The sequence below is a fragment of the Giraffa tippelskirchi genome, chromosome 8, assembly GCF_054371585.1.
Source record: "Giraffa tippelskirchi isolate mGirTip1 chromosome 8, T2T-mGirTip1v1.2.pri, whole genome shotgun sequence".
NCBI classification, from domain to species: domain Eukaryota; kingdom Metazoa; phylum Chordata; class Mammalia; order Artiodactyla; family Giraffidae; genus Giraffa; species Giraffa tippelskirchi.
This window is the reverse complement of record NC_137282.1, coordinates 113,968,235-113,983,073: the sequence shown is the minus strand read 5'-3', so window position 1 is coordinate 113,983,073 and position 14,839 is coordinate 113,968,235. Positions and strand designations below refer to the sequence as shown.

General features: G+C 42.6%; 1 protein-coding gene across 5 annotated transcripts in view; it reads right to left on the bottom strand.

Annotated features, from left to right (window-relative positions):
* The window catches only part of UBTD2 (ubiquitin domain containing 2), a 61,300-nt gene extending 49,567 nt beyond the window's left edge, over nt 1-11,733 (bottom strand). For 2 of the 5 annotated variants that reach the window (XM_081520710.1, XM_081520709.1), the window contains exon 1: nt 11,249-11,733. Coding sequence is in view for 2 of the 5 variants with exons in the window: in XM_081520709.1 (XP_081376835.1) it covers nt 11,249-11,318 (70 nt within the window). In the remaining 3 variants the exon portion in view is untranslated. Of the gene's footprint in view, nt 1-11,244 lie in introns of all 5 variants that reach the window. The other 3 variants (XM_081520711.1, XM_081520712.1, XM_081520708.1) reach the window with 3 other exon arrangements.
* Nucleotides 11,734-14,839: the final 3,106 nt, after the last annotated feature.

Below are 14,839 nucleotides of genomic sequence, written 5' to 3'. Positions count from 1 at the left end.
AAGGAAATTTTTGTAACTGTGTCACTGATAGGGAAAACCACAGCTCTAAATGTGTCTTTTATTAACACATGCACATACACGTTCACTCATGTAACACCGCTTTTGAACTGTGGTGTTGGAGAAAACTCTTGAGAGTCTCTTGGACAGAAAGGAGATCAAACCAGTCCATCCTAAAGGAAATCAATCCTGAACATTCATTGGAAGGACTGATGCGAAGCTCCAATACTTTGGCCACCTGATGCAAAGGGCTGACTTATTAGAAAAGTCCCTGATGCTGGGAAAGACTGAAGGCAGAAGGGGATGACGGAGGACGAGATGGTTGGATGGCATCACCAACTCGATGGACATGAGTTTGAGCAAGCTCTGGGAGATTGTGATGGACAGGGAAGCCTGGCGTGCTGCAGTCCATGGGGTTGCAAAGAGTCAGACACGACTGAGCTGACTGAGGGAACTGAACTGAGGCAGCTGGCTGAGGGAGCTGAGGTTCTTGCCCTAGAATTAAGTGAGCCTCCTATTAAGAAAGTTATCATTTTCTCCTTAAAACCATTATAAAGTCAAAGATATGCTTCACACAATTGTTAATTGAACCTAAAGTACTATGAGAAAACTGAAGTCGCTGTCCCCAGGTCCAATGTAGCTTATATTCTGAGGAGATAAGTAAATGTACAAAAATAACCAGGATAGATTTTCAGGAAAAAGGGAGGAGGCAGGGGGATCAAATGGTACAAACTTGCAGTTTTAAGAAGCACAAGTTATAAAGATCTAATGTTCAGCATGGTTACTATTAATAATACAGTACTTTATACTTGAAAGTTGCTGAGAGGAGATCTTAAAGATTCTCACAACAAGAATGTGTTAATTATTTTCACTCTGGTAACTGTTCCACAATGTATATGTATATTATATCATGACACTGTATACTATATCTGTCAATAAATAGTTGTCAATTAGTCCTCAATAAAGCTGAGGGAAAGGAGAGAGGAGAACGAGCACTGAAGAATAGCGTTGCGATGTTCAGGACGGCAGGATGAATTCTGGGTGGGAAAGAAAGTCTCATACTTGTTCAGTGATGGAAGATTATCCCAGTGTTGGAAGTTAAGACAGCAGAAAAGAAGCAGAAAAAGCTTGGACTTTGGATCTACTATAGCCTAGGAAGTAAAGAATCATACATATTCTGTTAGAATTAGATCTACCTAATTTCCAGTTACTCTTTCCCTGTGATACTTTTGTCACACAGACCACAAGCATGGGAACTATTTGAACAAATGCAAAGAAGCAGTATGACCTTGCTTATACCTACAAGTCAATTATAATAAATGCAAAAGCTATCTGAAGGGTTTCTTGTGATGTAAGAATTTAATCAGAAAGGCCCAAGAGTCACTAATTCATTACTTATTAAAGTTGTGAGCAAATGTATCATTAAGACTTCACACTGAAGTAAAATTTACATAAAATTATCCCCCACATGTAAATATTTCTTGTTCTCAGATAACTCCTTCAATAGACATTCCATTTCTAAAAACTGACTATAATGAAACACATGCAAAAGTATGGCATTACAATATCCAATGTATACTCAGCAATATTTAACCTCTCATGGTGGCTCAGATGGTAAAGCATCTGCCTACAATGCGGGAGACCTGGGTTCGATCCCTGGGTTGGGAAGATCCTCTGGAGAAGGAAATGGCAACCCACTCCAGTACTCTTACTTGGAAAATCCCATGGACGGAGGAGCGTGGTAGCTTACATACAGTCCATGGAGTCGCAAAAAGTTGGACACGACTGAGCGACTTCACTTTCATGTCAATATATGGAGTATATTCCAAACCAAACTTGATTCTTGTTAGCTGCAAGTCAAAGGAGCTGATGCAAGATGGAATACAAGCTTGATTGTTCTTGGCCAACACACATGCATCTTCAAGTACATACGCGTTAGTAAAGTCTCAACCTATGGTTCTTGAACTACCAGTGAATCATGAGGAACTTGCTGGTAGCCTAGTACTGCCCAATAAGCAGAAGCAGAAACCTGGGTAGGGATGGTGAGGGGCATCGGGAAGAATCAGGTGCAGTGGTCCACCAAATGAAGATAAACCATTCAGGTGGTCTGCAGTAAGGAAAAATTAGAGAATCACTAAATCAGCAAATTGATCATCAAGTCCAATTAGTATGATCATGTTGCTTACCAAAACCAACCTAATGCTTTCTTGCAAGAGAAGATTGTGTTTCAGTCAAAAATCACAAAAGCGATAACTAACTCATTAACATAAAAGCAAAAGTTCCTTACTACTGTTATTAACACTCAATAATTATTCTCAGTGGAAGACTCACCTGGATGTAGTACTACTAGCAAGGTGCTGCCAAAGCTTTGCATTTATAATAAGAAAATCAGATTTAAAAATCCACTGATTAAAATTTCTCCCTAAGAAAGACAGGTGTCATAGACTAGGGCTATCAAAAATCAAAGGACTGACAATTCCTATATTTCTAATGGCTGAAATCTTCTGTTCATACTATGTAACACTAGCCACTGATTCCTAAATACAAAATCAGAAATGAAAAGGACAGCTCACTTAATATCCATAATAAGACTTCATTTAAAATGGCTTTCCAACATAAGTTCCCAGATAATCTTAACCGGGAAAAAATTTCAACCCTCTACTTAGTAGAAAATTGAAAATGAGTGGGACGAGCCCAATGGGAGGAAGCAAATGAGGCAAGGGCTACCACATACCACAGCAGTTTTTAATGTAAACTGGAGTGCTCAATTCTTTTCTCAAAGAAGATCCAGCTTGCCCCATATGGCACTATTTTCCAACTGTAGCTTCCCATCTAATTTCAGTTCTCATACCTACTGAACCTACCTAGCTACCCAAAGTACCACTGTATTTCCAACCTACATTTTCTTGCTGTATTATTTTTCTTTTGGTTCTTTCCACACAACTCCATTCCTCCTAGTAAAATCAGCCACCTTCTGCTTTACATCAAGTAAATGCCTCTTATTTCACAGTATGTCTCTCTCCAATTGGTATGAAATTTTATGCATCCTCTCATAAAGCCCCAGAGCTCACCAACCCAGAAAAACATGAAAGATTTTTACTGCTACTGTCACACTAGGGATAAAACGAGGAGACTTAATCTTTAGTCCCAGTCATGTTCAATTTGCCTTTTTTTTTTTTACCATAGGCACAGCCCTAAGAGAAGCAGCAAAAGAAAATTCAATAAACAACCTAGTGAGATGACAAATACATGAAACACTGGAAATATATAAAGAATAGATCTGCGTGATATTCTTGAAGAAAGTAATGGATGTCTTGTAGAGAACGTGTCTGTTCTGAAGTACACCAACCTCAAAGGGGCTGTTGTTATATTCTGGAGTTGGATGCCCAAGAAGTCTGTCTTATATTAGGATATGAGTACCAAACTATGACTAGAATTTCCACAACCACACTAGAATGAAAAGTTCAAATGCAATTAGATCTATCAGTTTCACAGACAGACCTGTTTCCCAGTAACTCAACAAAATTCAGTATACTAGGTACTCACTACAGTCAGGTCCTGAGAAGTGATTTCTCATTTCTCTACTTTGTGAAAATTTCATGACTCAATTCTTAATACTTTCCTCCTCTTTTCACTTACTTATAGCCTTTATTCACTTTTACACCTTCAGTCAATTTCCCCAGCTGACTCCAAAATCCACATTCATAATCCTGAACATTTAGGCGTTCCATATCTAAACTTTAAAATGATGTCCCAACTTAAAAATTCTTCTGTCAATTAAACTTTAACATACTGAAAGGTTGCTTTCTCCAGATAGCTCTTTTCTTATTCCCCTAAATCTGACATGCCACCTCAGTATTCTTGGTTTACCCAGGTTCACAAATATGGGATTATTTTCTATATCCCCACATTCAAAAAACCACAAACTCTTGCCATTTTTCCCCTTAATGTATTCCTCACTCCAGTCTCTTCCCACTGTAAACTTGAACGTGCATGGGAACTGTTGGAGAATCCGATTAAAATGCAGATTCTGATTCAGCAGTTTATGGCTAGGGCCTGACACTCTGCGTTTCTAACATGCTCCCACCCAATGACAATGCCGCTGGTTGAGGAACCACACCTTCTAGCAGCAGAGGTCACTTTGTGTTCCTTTATTCTCTCAGTACATGCACAATTTATTCAGTGGTATTTTTTACTGTTTAAATAGTGTTTTTTGTTGCCTCATAATTGTACATTTTATTATGCTTTCCTAGAAAAGGATTCTGACATACTCAAGAAATCAGATAACGATTCCTTTTTTGGAACAACAGCAACCAACACAAAGTCGGGCATACTGTGGGTGCCCAATGGTTGTTGACTGTAAAATGCTTCCCCAGAAAAGAAATTACTCTTCTCTTGATTAAGAAACTGAAATGGGTTTATGGATCACCTGTCAAATTTTAAAAACAATTTCACTACAAATCAACCTTTTCATCAGATCTGACAGAGGAAATAAGTTTAAAACAGCTTTCTATTCATAGGTAAAACAAATGTTAGTTATCAGATTTGTAAATTATTGGTTATAGATTTATTTTTTATCCATCAGTGATCAAAAATAAATTTAAAACTGAAACTATAAGCACAGGCAACAAAGGAACAAACAGATATAATGAACTTCATTAAACTTTTGTGAATCAAAAGTCACCATCAAGAGCATGAAAAGACAACCTATAGAATGGGAGAAAATATTTGCAAATCATGTATTTTATTGTCATCGTTCAGCCGCTCAGTCATGTCCAACTCTTTGTGACCCCATGGACCACAGCACGCCAGGCTTCCCTTTTCTTCACCAACTCCTGGAGCTTGCTCAAACTCATGTCCTTTGAGACGGTGATGCCATCCAACCATCGTATCCTCTGTCACCCCCTTCTCCTCCTGCCTTCAATCTTTCCCATTATCAAGGCCTTTTCTAGTGAGTTGGCTCTTCGATTTAGGTGGCCAAAGTATTGAAGTTTCAGCTTCAGCATCAGTCCTTCCAATGAATATTCAGGACTGATTTCCTTTAGGATTGGCTGGTTGGATCTCTCTGCAGTCCAAGGGACTCTCAAGAGTCTTCTCCAACACCACAGTTCAAAAGCATCGATTCTTTGGTGCTCTGCCTTCTTTATGGTCCAACTCTCACATCCATACATAATTACTGGAAAAACTGTAGCTTTGACTAGACGGACCTTTGCTAGTGAAGTAATGACTCTGCTTTTTAATATGCTATCTAGGTTGGTCATAGCTTTTCTTCCAAGGAGCAAGCATCTTTTAATTTCATGGCTGCAGTCACCATCTGCAGTGATTTTGGAGTCCCCAAAAATAAGTCACTGTTTCTATTGTTTCCCCATCTATCTGCCATGAAGTGATGGGACCAGATGTGATGATCTTCGTTTTCTGAATGTTGAGTTTTAAGCCAACTTTTTCACTCTCCTCTTTCACTTTCATTAAGAGGCTCTTTAGTTCCTCTTCACTTTCTGCCATAAGGGTGGTGTCATTTGCATATCTGAGGTTATTGATATTTCTCCCGGCAATCTTGATTCCAACTTGTTCTTCATCCAGCCCGGGATTTCACATGATGTACTCTGCATATAAGTTAAATAAGCAGGGTGACAATATACAGCCTTGACGTACTCCTTTCCCAAATTGGAACCAGTCCGTTGTTCCATGTCTGGTTCTAACTGTTGCTTCTTGACCTGCATACAGGCTTCTCAGAAGGAGGCAGATAAGGTGGTCTAGTAATCCCATCTCTTTAAGAATTTTCCAGTTTGTTGTGATCCACACAGGCAAAAGCTTTGGCATAGTCAATGAAGCAGATGTTTTTCTGGAATTCTCTTGCTTTTTCTATGATCCAACATTGTCATGGATGTTGTCAACTTGATCTCTGGTTCCTCTGCCTTTTCTAAATCCAGTTTGAACATCTGGAAGTTCTCGGTTCATTTACTGTTGAAACCTAGCTTGGAGAATTTTGAGCATTACTTTGCTAGCATGTGAAATTGTGCGAATGTGCAGTAGTTTGCACATTCTTTGGCATTGCCCTTCTTTGGGATTGGAATGAAAACTCATCTCTTCCAGTCCTGTGGCCACTGCTGAGTTACCCAAATCTGCTGGCATATTGAGTGCAGCACTTTCACAGCATCATCTTTTAGGATTCGAAATAGCTCAGCTGGAATTCCACCACCTCTACTAGCTCTGTTTGTAGTGATGTTTCCTGAGGCCCACTTGACTTCGCATTCTAGGATGTCTGGCTCTAGGTGAGTGATCACACCATCATGGTTATCTGGGTCATTAAGATCTTTTGGTATAGTTCTACTGTGTATTTTTGCCACCTCTTTGTAACATCTTTGTTTCTATTAGGTCTATACCGTATGTCCTTTATTGTGTCCATCTTTGCATGAAATGTTCTCATGATTAATTTTCTTGAAGAGATCTCTAGTCTTTCCCATTCTGTTGTTTTCCTCTATTTCTTTGCATTGATCACTGTGGAAGGTTTTATCTCTCCATGCAATTCTTTGGAACACATGTATCTTGATTAAGGGTTTAATATAGAGAATAAGGGCTAATATACTCCTACAACTCAATAGCAACAACAAAGCCCAAACTCAATTAAAAACAAAAAGGCAAAGGACTTAAGTAGATATTTCTATTAAAAGAAGATATTCAAATGCCAAATGAGCACATTAACATCACCATTACAAAATGCAAGCCAAAACCATAACAAGATGTCCCTTGCTTTACACCCTCTATAAAAACTATAATTTTTAAAATGGGAAATAACAAACGTTGGTGAAAATGTGAAGAAACTAGAACCCTTGTATGCTGCTAGAAGAAATGTAAAATGGTGCAACCACTGTGGGAAAATTTACTTCTAAGAAGTAAACATAGAATTAATATGATCTCTCAATTCCTAGGTTCTCCTAGGTATATATCCAAAAGCACTGAAAGCAGGGATTTACTCTTTGTATACCAAAGTTCATAGCTGCATTATTCACAATAGCCAAAAAGTGGACAATCCAAATGTCCTTCAATGGATGAAGGGATAATCAAAATATGGCATGTACACACAATGGAATATTATTCAGTTATAAAAAGGATTACTGATACTTGGTACAACAGGATAAACCTGTAAGACATGTTAAGTAAAATATACTAGCAACAAAACAATAAATATTGTATGATTCTACTTATATGAGATATCTAGAATAGGCAAATTCAGAGACAAATCATAGATCAGAGGTTACTAGGGGTTAGGAGGAGAGGGGAGCAAAGATATTGCTTAATGGATCCAGAGTCTGCTTGGAGTGATGAAAAACTCTAAATACATAGTGATGATGGCTGCACGCTGTGGATATTATTAATGCCATTGAAGTATACACTTAAAAGTGGTTAAAATAACAAGTTTTATATGTATTTTATTAAAACTAAAAAAAATTAAACTAGAGAAAAAGGGAAAAAGTCAGCATTATTTATTTTAGCCCCAGTTTAAGCTCTGACTCTGCCATCTGGAAGCTCTGCCATGTTAAGCAAGTTATTTAATTTCTCCCAGCATCAATCCATCTATAAAATAGATACTATCCACCTCCCAGAGTTGTTGAAGACTAAGTGAGAGCATAATCACAATACCTGTTACACAATAAATACTGGATTAAATGGTAGCTGTTATTACTCAAAAAGCATTGTTCTCATCAAGTAGGTGTTAAGGCTGCTATAAATGGATATCTGAAAGAACTCCATGATATTCTCAAGACACTCTGAAATAAAGAAGTCAGTTTGAGATTTCCCTGGCTGCCCAGTAGAATTTGCACTTCCACTGCAGGGGCATGGGTGGGTCCAATCCCTAGTTGAGGAACTGAAATCGCATATGCTGCATGCAGCAGCCAAAAAACACCAGACAAGTCAATGTTCAGTATTCAGAGTTCTCCTCCTGTAAACCTATCTGGTGACCACCTTGGTCAGTACTCTTGGGATATCACTGAAGGTACAGAATAAATGACATACCCAAAGGTGAGAATCTACTTTGCACTAACACAGCACTACTTTCACTAAAGGATCAAAATATGAAAAGAAGGGAATTGGCTGTCTTCAATGAATTTCATTTTATTGTCTTTTTATTCATATATTTCTTATTTTTAAAACTTATCAGAGATTTAATTACTTAGTAAATGCCATGGGCCACAGTCTTGTCTAGAGGACCTAAGTGCCAACCTCAGCCACAATGTCATCATAATAAGGTGGAGAACTATACAAAATATGCTGTCTGAAAATGTCAAAACAGCTGGAAATTCTAGGAGTGTGGAAGCTTGGAGAGCATTGTTAAATAATCTTGCATAAGTTCTATAATATAACTTTCTTGATTAAAATTAGGCATTTAAAAAACAGTAAAAATAGCTGAAACTCAAAAATGGAATTCTAGGCAAGGTATCAGAGAAGGCAATGGCACCGCACTCCGGTACTCTTGCCTGGAAAATCCCATGGATGGAGGAGCCTGGTAGGCTGTAGTCCATGGGGTCGCTAAGAGTCAGACATGACTGAGCAACTTCACTCTCACTTTTCATTTTCATGCATTGGAGAAGGAAATGGCAACCCACTCCAGTGTTCTTGCCTGGAGAATCCCAGGGATGGGGGAGCCTGGTGGGCTGCCGTCTATGGGGTCACACAGAGTCGGACATGATTGAAGCGATTTAGCAGCAGCAGCAGCAGCAGCAGGCAAGGTATACCAGAAAATACAGCAACTGATTCCAAAACAATACATAACACAAATCTTATGACATTAATGAATCCATTTCCATATTCTAAAAACACCTACAAAAATTTCCCAAATTTCTTCAAAGTACTGCACCTAGAATGGAAGTTATTCTCAATATACACATTTACTTGCATACTTAAGAGACTTAAGATTCAGAGGGAAAGGGAAAGTACAGTACCTCAAATGGCCAAAAAAGTTTTTTAAGTCATTTTCCTAAGTCTGCTGATATTCAGAAAGTGAAGCCATCCTAAAATGATGATGTTTGCACAACACTGTGGATGTAATTAAATCTGTCATGAAAATCTTAAATCTGTCATGAAAAACATTGGGAAACTGTGTTTTACTCCATGCTGAAAAAAATTTTTTCATAGCCCAATATGTCCAGATTAAAACCACTACTGTATATTTGAAAAGTGAAGGATCTGTGCCAATACCCTTAGGAAAAAGTCTTTCCCTTCCAAACAAAAATCTACTATAATAAGCTAGTAACTATTTAACAAGTTAACCTGAAACACTCACCTGGGCTAATTCCTTTAAACCACAATTAACTCTTTAACTTTCATGACAATAATGGAGAATAAAGGCCTCCACAAATTAAATTCTAGAAATAATCCTTTTATCCCACACAGCTCACTCCTTCACCCCAGTTACATCAGGGTCATGCCTTCTCTCCAGAAATAAAACCAAGGTTTCATGACTTTTTTTCTAAACTTTACTCTGAAAAGGCAAAGTATAGCTTAAAATCCAGAGAACTCAGTTCTCAAAGAAGCTGACACTATAACTAACTAGGTACCACTGGTAATAATAAACTACCAAAAGCTAATACTTCTTGCTTTTAAAAGCCCGTGCTAATAACGTCTGGCTGGTCATAAGTCACACCACCAAAAGGCCTTAAAACCACAGAGTAGTTCAAGTGCAGTACCAACAAGAGAAAAATGCTGAATTAGAATGTTAAAATGAGCGTGAAAAACTTAAACTGCCTATAACAAGCACACTACCTATACTTACCAAAAAGTAATGCTATCTGTATAGTTTGGAACCATTAATGATCACCTCACCCACAGGATTTTGACCCTCAATTTGATCTTAACCCAAGATTATTTTAAATCATGCCCCTTTTATCTTCCTGCTTTGTTTTTACTGCAAATCTCATTGTTAATGTGCCACTGAGTAATTACGCTATGACTTGAAATGCACTACAAAGTGCCACTTTCCATGGATAATTTTTTTTCAAGACGCTTTGCTGAGCTCTCAATTTGCCCAGGATTTAGTCATACAGGATGCCCATACATTTTAATGAAGTAGCATGTCTAAACATCATGTTAATCAGGACATTTATAAGTCAAAAGTTAGGTGTACGCGGAGTTTAATGACAGGCAAGCAACTGGTCCAAATGCTAGCACGTTAAGAAAAAGTTGTAAACCCACACACCCAAACGATTTAGTTTAGGAACTTCACGCCACATTTCTGTGACATCTAACATAAGGTTGGAACAAAACCAGCACTGTTATCTTTGCTATTCCTAAAAGCTGTTTCTTCTTTAAAACATTTTGTCCTCTACACAAGGTATAGAATGGACCCAGCAAGAGGTCATATAACTAAAAGTAGAATTAACTGGATTACTCTTCTCCTATACTACAACATTGATTGAATTAAAATCTCTCTCCTCAGCAAACATATTTACAATAAAGTACAACTGCGTTCCGTGTCACAGAAACTTTTAAAGTACGGATCCTACTGGGGTAACGGCATTTGTACTTTTATCCTACGTATTTTCCTTTACGTAAGATGGATAGGAATTTGACTAGCCCACCCCGACAGTGCACTGGCCCAATAACCCCAGGCTGGAGCAAGAAGCCACGTTTTTACTCCGGCAGACCATTTCCCCACCCGTCGTTAAAATAATGCCTGTGGCCACTTGAGACTTCCCCCAGCCGAGTTCCAGAAACTTGCAGGTTTAAATGGCCAAATTGGAACCAACCAGGGCAGCTGTCATCTGAAACTCAGGAAAGCGGAGACCAGCCAACTCTGCTGAACAAGGCCGGGTTCGGAGAGATGTGGCGGGGCCCGTCGGAGGGAATGCATTAGGCTCCCCTCCCCGCCCCCCACCCCCATCAGTTCGCTTTCCTGCAACCCCAGCGCCGCCATCCTGTTCCTGAATAATTCAACGGGCTGGAGAGGCAGCGAGGGAGCCAGAGGCAGTTTCTGGTCCGACTTTCCCCAGCCGAGGCGGTGCGGTCGAGAGGCCGTAGGCTACCTTCCCGGAGCGCGCAGGGCTTGTCTGGGGGGTGAGGGGGATCAGGGAAAAAAGGGGGCGACCCGGCGGCCGGCGGGCCGGCCGGAAGCGGAGCGCGGGGAGTGACGTGGAAGAGGGGATGACAAAGGGGCGCGGGGGCCCCGGCCGCGAGGCCCGCAGGGGCCGGGACAGGTGGCCAGGCCCGGCCGGGAACAATGGGGGGCCGAGGCTGCCCCCTGGCGCTCACCTACCTCCGGTGCCCTCCGAGTTCTCGTTGAGGCTGCCCGAGGAGTCGTGCTGGGCGCCCACACACCCGCCCATGGGGGCCCCCGGCGCCTCGTCCGCCACCCCCGGGCGCTCGTCCGGGCCCGCCGCCGCCTCTGCTTCCTCAGGCGCCGCCGCCGCCGAGCTCCGGACAGCCGCTCCGCTCCGCTCGCCCGCCGCGGCCCAGCCTCCGCCCCCCTCTCCGCTCCACCCACTGCCTTGGCTCGGCCCCTTCCTCCGCGCCCACTTCTACCTCAGTCCCCGGGCCGCCCGCCCAGCAGGCCTGGCCCGCGCGCCGCCCTCGCCTCCGGCTCGGCCCCGCCAGGCTGGGGCTGGCCCATCCCGGTCGGGCCGCGGCGCCCACCTCACGCCTTCACAGCCCCGCGCACCCGCGTGCAGGCGAGACCCGCGCCGGCGCCCCGCGTCCGCCAGACCCCATCGGCCCCCGCCCCGCGGCGCCGCCCTCCGCATCGAGGCCTGGGCTCCGCGGGGCCCTCCCGGAACGGCCGGGGGGCGGGGCCGCGAGAGCCCGCGCGCTGATTGGCTGCGGGCGGGGCCGCGGGCGGAGGGGCGGGGCGGGAGGCGGGGAGGAGCGGAGGGGACGCGAGGCGGCGGGAGGGGGCCTCCGAACCCGGGGGAAGGAGGCGGCTGGGGGTTCCGTCCCCGGGAAGAGGCCGAGAAAGGGGGCGTGGAGGAGGGAGAGGGAAAGACAGGAATGAGAAGAGAAAGCGATGGAGGGAGAGAGAGCAGGACAGGAGGAGCAAAAGTGAATAGGAAAAGTGGAAAGGGGCGAAATCGAGTTTCTGACTGCGTCCCCTCCTTCTGGTAGAAGCGGGTCGGGGGCGGGCGGGGGTGGCGCACGGAGGAGCAATGATGGAAGGCTCGCGGGCGGGTCCCACGTAACCGGCGGAGGGGTGCTCCTGGCTGAAGACTGAAGTCCCAGCACCTTTTGGATTTGTGTAGAGTCCAGTGGGTTGCTATCCCAAGTCCGCGCTTCTTGCCCGCCCCATCCCCCTGCCCCCTGCAATCTCTGTGCCCCATTACTAGACGTCGAGGCGGTCTTTGTGGTTGCAAACTGGACTGAGATTACAGAGGCGAGGCATCCGGGGCTGGGAGAGATAAGCGTGGACCGTAGTTCAGAGGGGCGTGGGTTTCTTTCCTTCTCACAGGATTATTCAGACATAATGCTACTTCTCAAGATCCTGCCTTTAAGGGTCCTAAATCGTCCTTAGAACAAATTGAAATATAAATAAATAAAATACCCTGCTTTTTCTAAACTAGAATTTGGTACACTGACCACGCCCGACATTCTTGGCCGTGGCTCTCCCAGTCTGAAGCCAAATTGTTAATGGTCCCTTTAGAATTGTGCTTCTTGCCAGGATGCCTTAAAATTTTTTATCACCTGGCTTGGGTCTTTCTAAAGCTTACTTCTGCTTAAGAGCTGTTTTAACTATCTGCTCCATTTTTATAATCAGATTTCTTTTTTTAAAGTCCTGGGTCAGCTTTCGCTTAGCATTAAAGAAAAATTTTCAAGTAAAATACCTAGGAAAGTGGCTCTATGCAGCTTGAATTTGCATTTAAATATATTTTCATACACTGCTGGTGGGAGTGTAAATTGGTTCAGTCTTTTTGCAAAGCAATTTGGATTGCAGATCAAGACACTTAAAAATGTTCACACCCTTTGACTCAGGATGGGAATGTAGCTTACAAAAACAGTCCAAAATGGAGGCAAAGATTTCAGTCCTTGTATTCATTTGACAATCAGATTAAAACAAATGTCCAATAAACAAACAAAACCCTATGCTTACATGAAAACAAAGTGCCTTGTGAGAAATAGAAGTCTGCTATATTAAATGTATACTGACTGACAAATGAGTGTTTTCCTAGGTACTCATGAACATTCAAAGAGGTTATATACAAGTGACATCTTTATGAGTTTTCAGAGGGTGCTCTGATATTCAGGTACTGTGTCATAAAGTCTTCTGATCATCCTCAGCTAAGTATTCACATAGCCAGCCAGACATCACTTCATCACTTCCCCAAAGGAAAGAAGCTGCATACTGATAGCTTCAAAGGGATTGCTTTGTCCTAAATTTTGCTCTAAACCAAGAAACCAGGTCCTGTCGGACTCTGCAGCCCCATGGACCATAGAGTCCATGGAATTCTCCAGGTCAGAATATTGGAGTGGGTAGCCTTTCCCTCCTCCAGGTGATCTTCCCAATCCAGGGATTGAACTCAGGTCTCCCACATTGCAGGCAGATTCTTTACCAGCTGACCTGCAAAGGAAGCCCAAGAATACTGGAGTGGGTAGGCTATCCCTTCTCCAGCAGATCTTCTCCAACAGATCTTCCCACCCCAGGTATCAAACTGGGGTCTTCTGCATCGCAGACGGATTCTTTACCAACTGAGCTATCAGGGAAGCCCGAGGAGCGCTGATAATTTGGCAACTGAGAGGAGAGAGCAATGTCATTGAGAAATCCTTAGCTGTGGATGTTCTCCACCTTGCTTTTATCTTAAAACAGAGACACAGATTCCCAGGAGATAGTAATTGGGCTGCTAAGGGCCCCACAGAATCTGATTTCTGATCTGTACGACTTCACTTTCACTTTTCCCTTTCATTCGCTGGAGAAGGAAGTGGCAACCCACTCCAGTATTCTTGCCTGGAGAATCCCAGGGACAGAGGAGCCTGGTGGGCTGCCGTCTATGGGGTCACACAGAGTCGGACACAGCTGAAGCGACTTAGACTTAGACTTAGCAGCAGCAGCAGCTGTATGACCTTAAATATCTGTATACCTCAGTTTCCTCACCTGTAAAACTGGGCCAATAACAATGCTGTAAACGCTGTGGGAACTCATTAATTCTCCTCTTTACTCTGCTCTAGCATGACCTGTCTAAACTTAGACCACTTAAGATGTTCTATAAAACAGGCCTTCTTTTTTTTTTCTTTTTTTTAATTAATTTATTTATTTTAGTTGGAGGCTAATTACTTTACAATACTGTAGTGGTTTTGGCCATATATTGACATGAATCAGCCCTGGGTTTACATGTGTTCCCCATCCTGAACCCCCCTCCCACCTCCCTCCCCATCCCATCCCTCTGGGTCATCCCATTGCCCCAGCCCTGAGCATTTGTCTCATGCATCGAACCTGGACTGGCGTTCTGTTTCACATATGATAATATACATGCTTCAGTGCTATTCTCTCAGATCGTCCCACCCTCACCTTCTCCCACAGAGTCCATAAGACTGTTCTATGAATCTGTGTCTCTTATTCTGTCTCTCATATAGGGTTATCGTTACCATCTTTCAAATTCCATATATATGCGTTAGTATACTGTATTGGTGTTTTTCTTTCTGGCTTACTTCACTCTGTATAATGGGCTCCAGCTTCACCCACCTCCTTAGAACTGATTCAAATGTATTCTTTTTAATGGCTGAGTAGTATTCCACTGTGTATATGTACTACAGCTTCCCTATCCATTCGTCTGCTGATGGACATCTAGGTTGCTTCCATGTCCTGGCTATTGTAAACAGTGCTGTGATGAACACTGTGGTACATGTGTCTCTTTCAGTTCTGGTT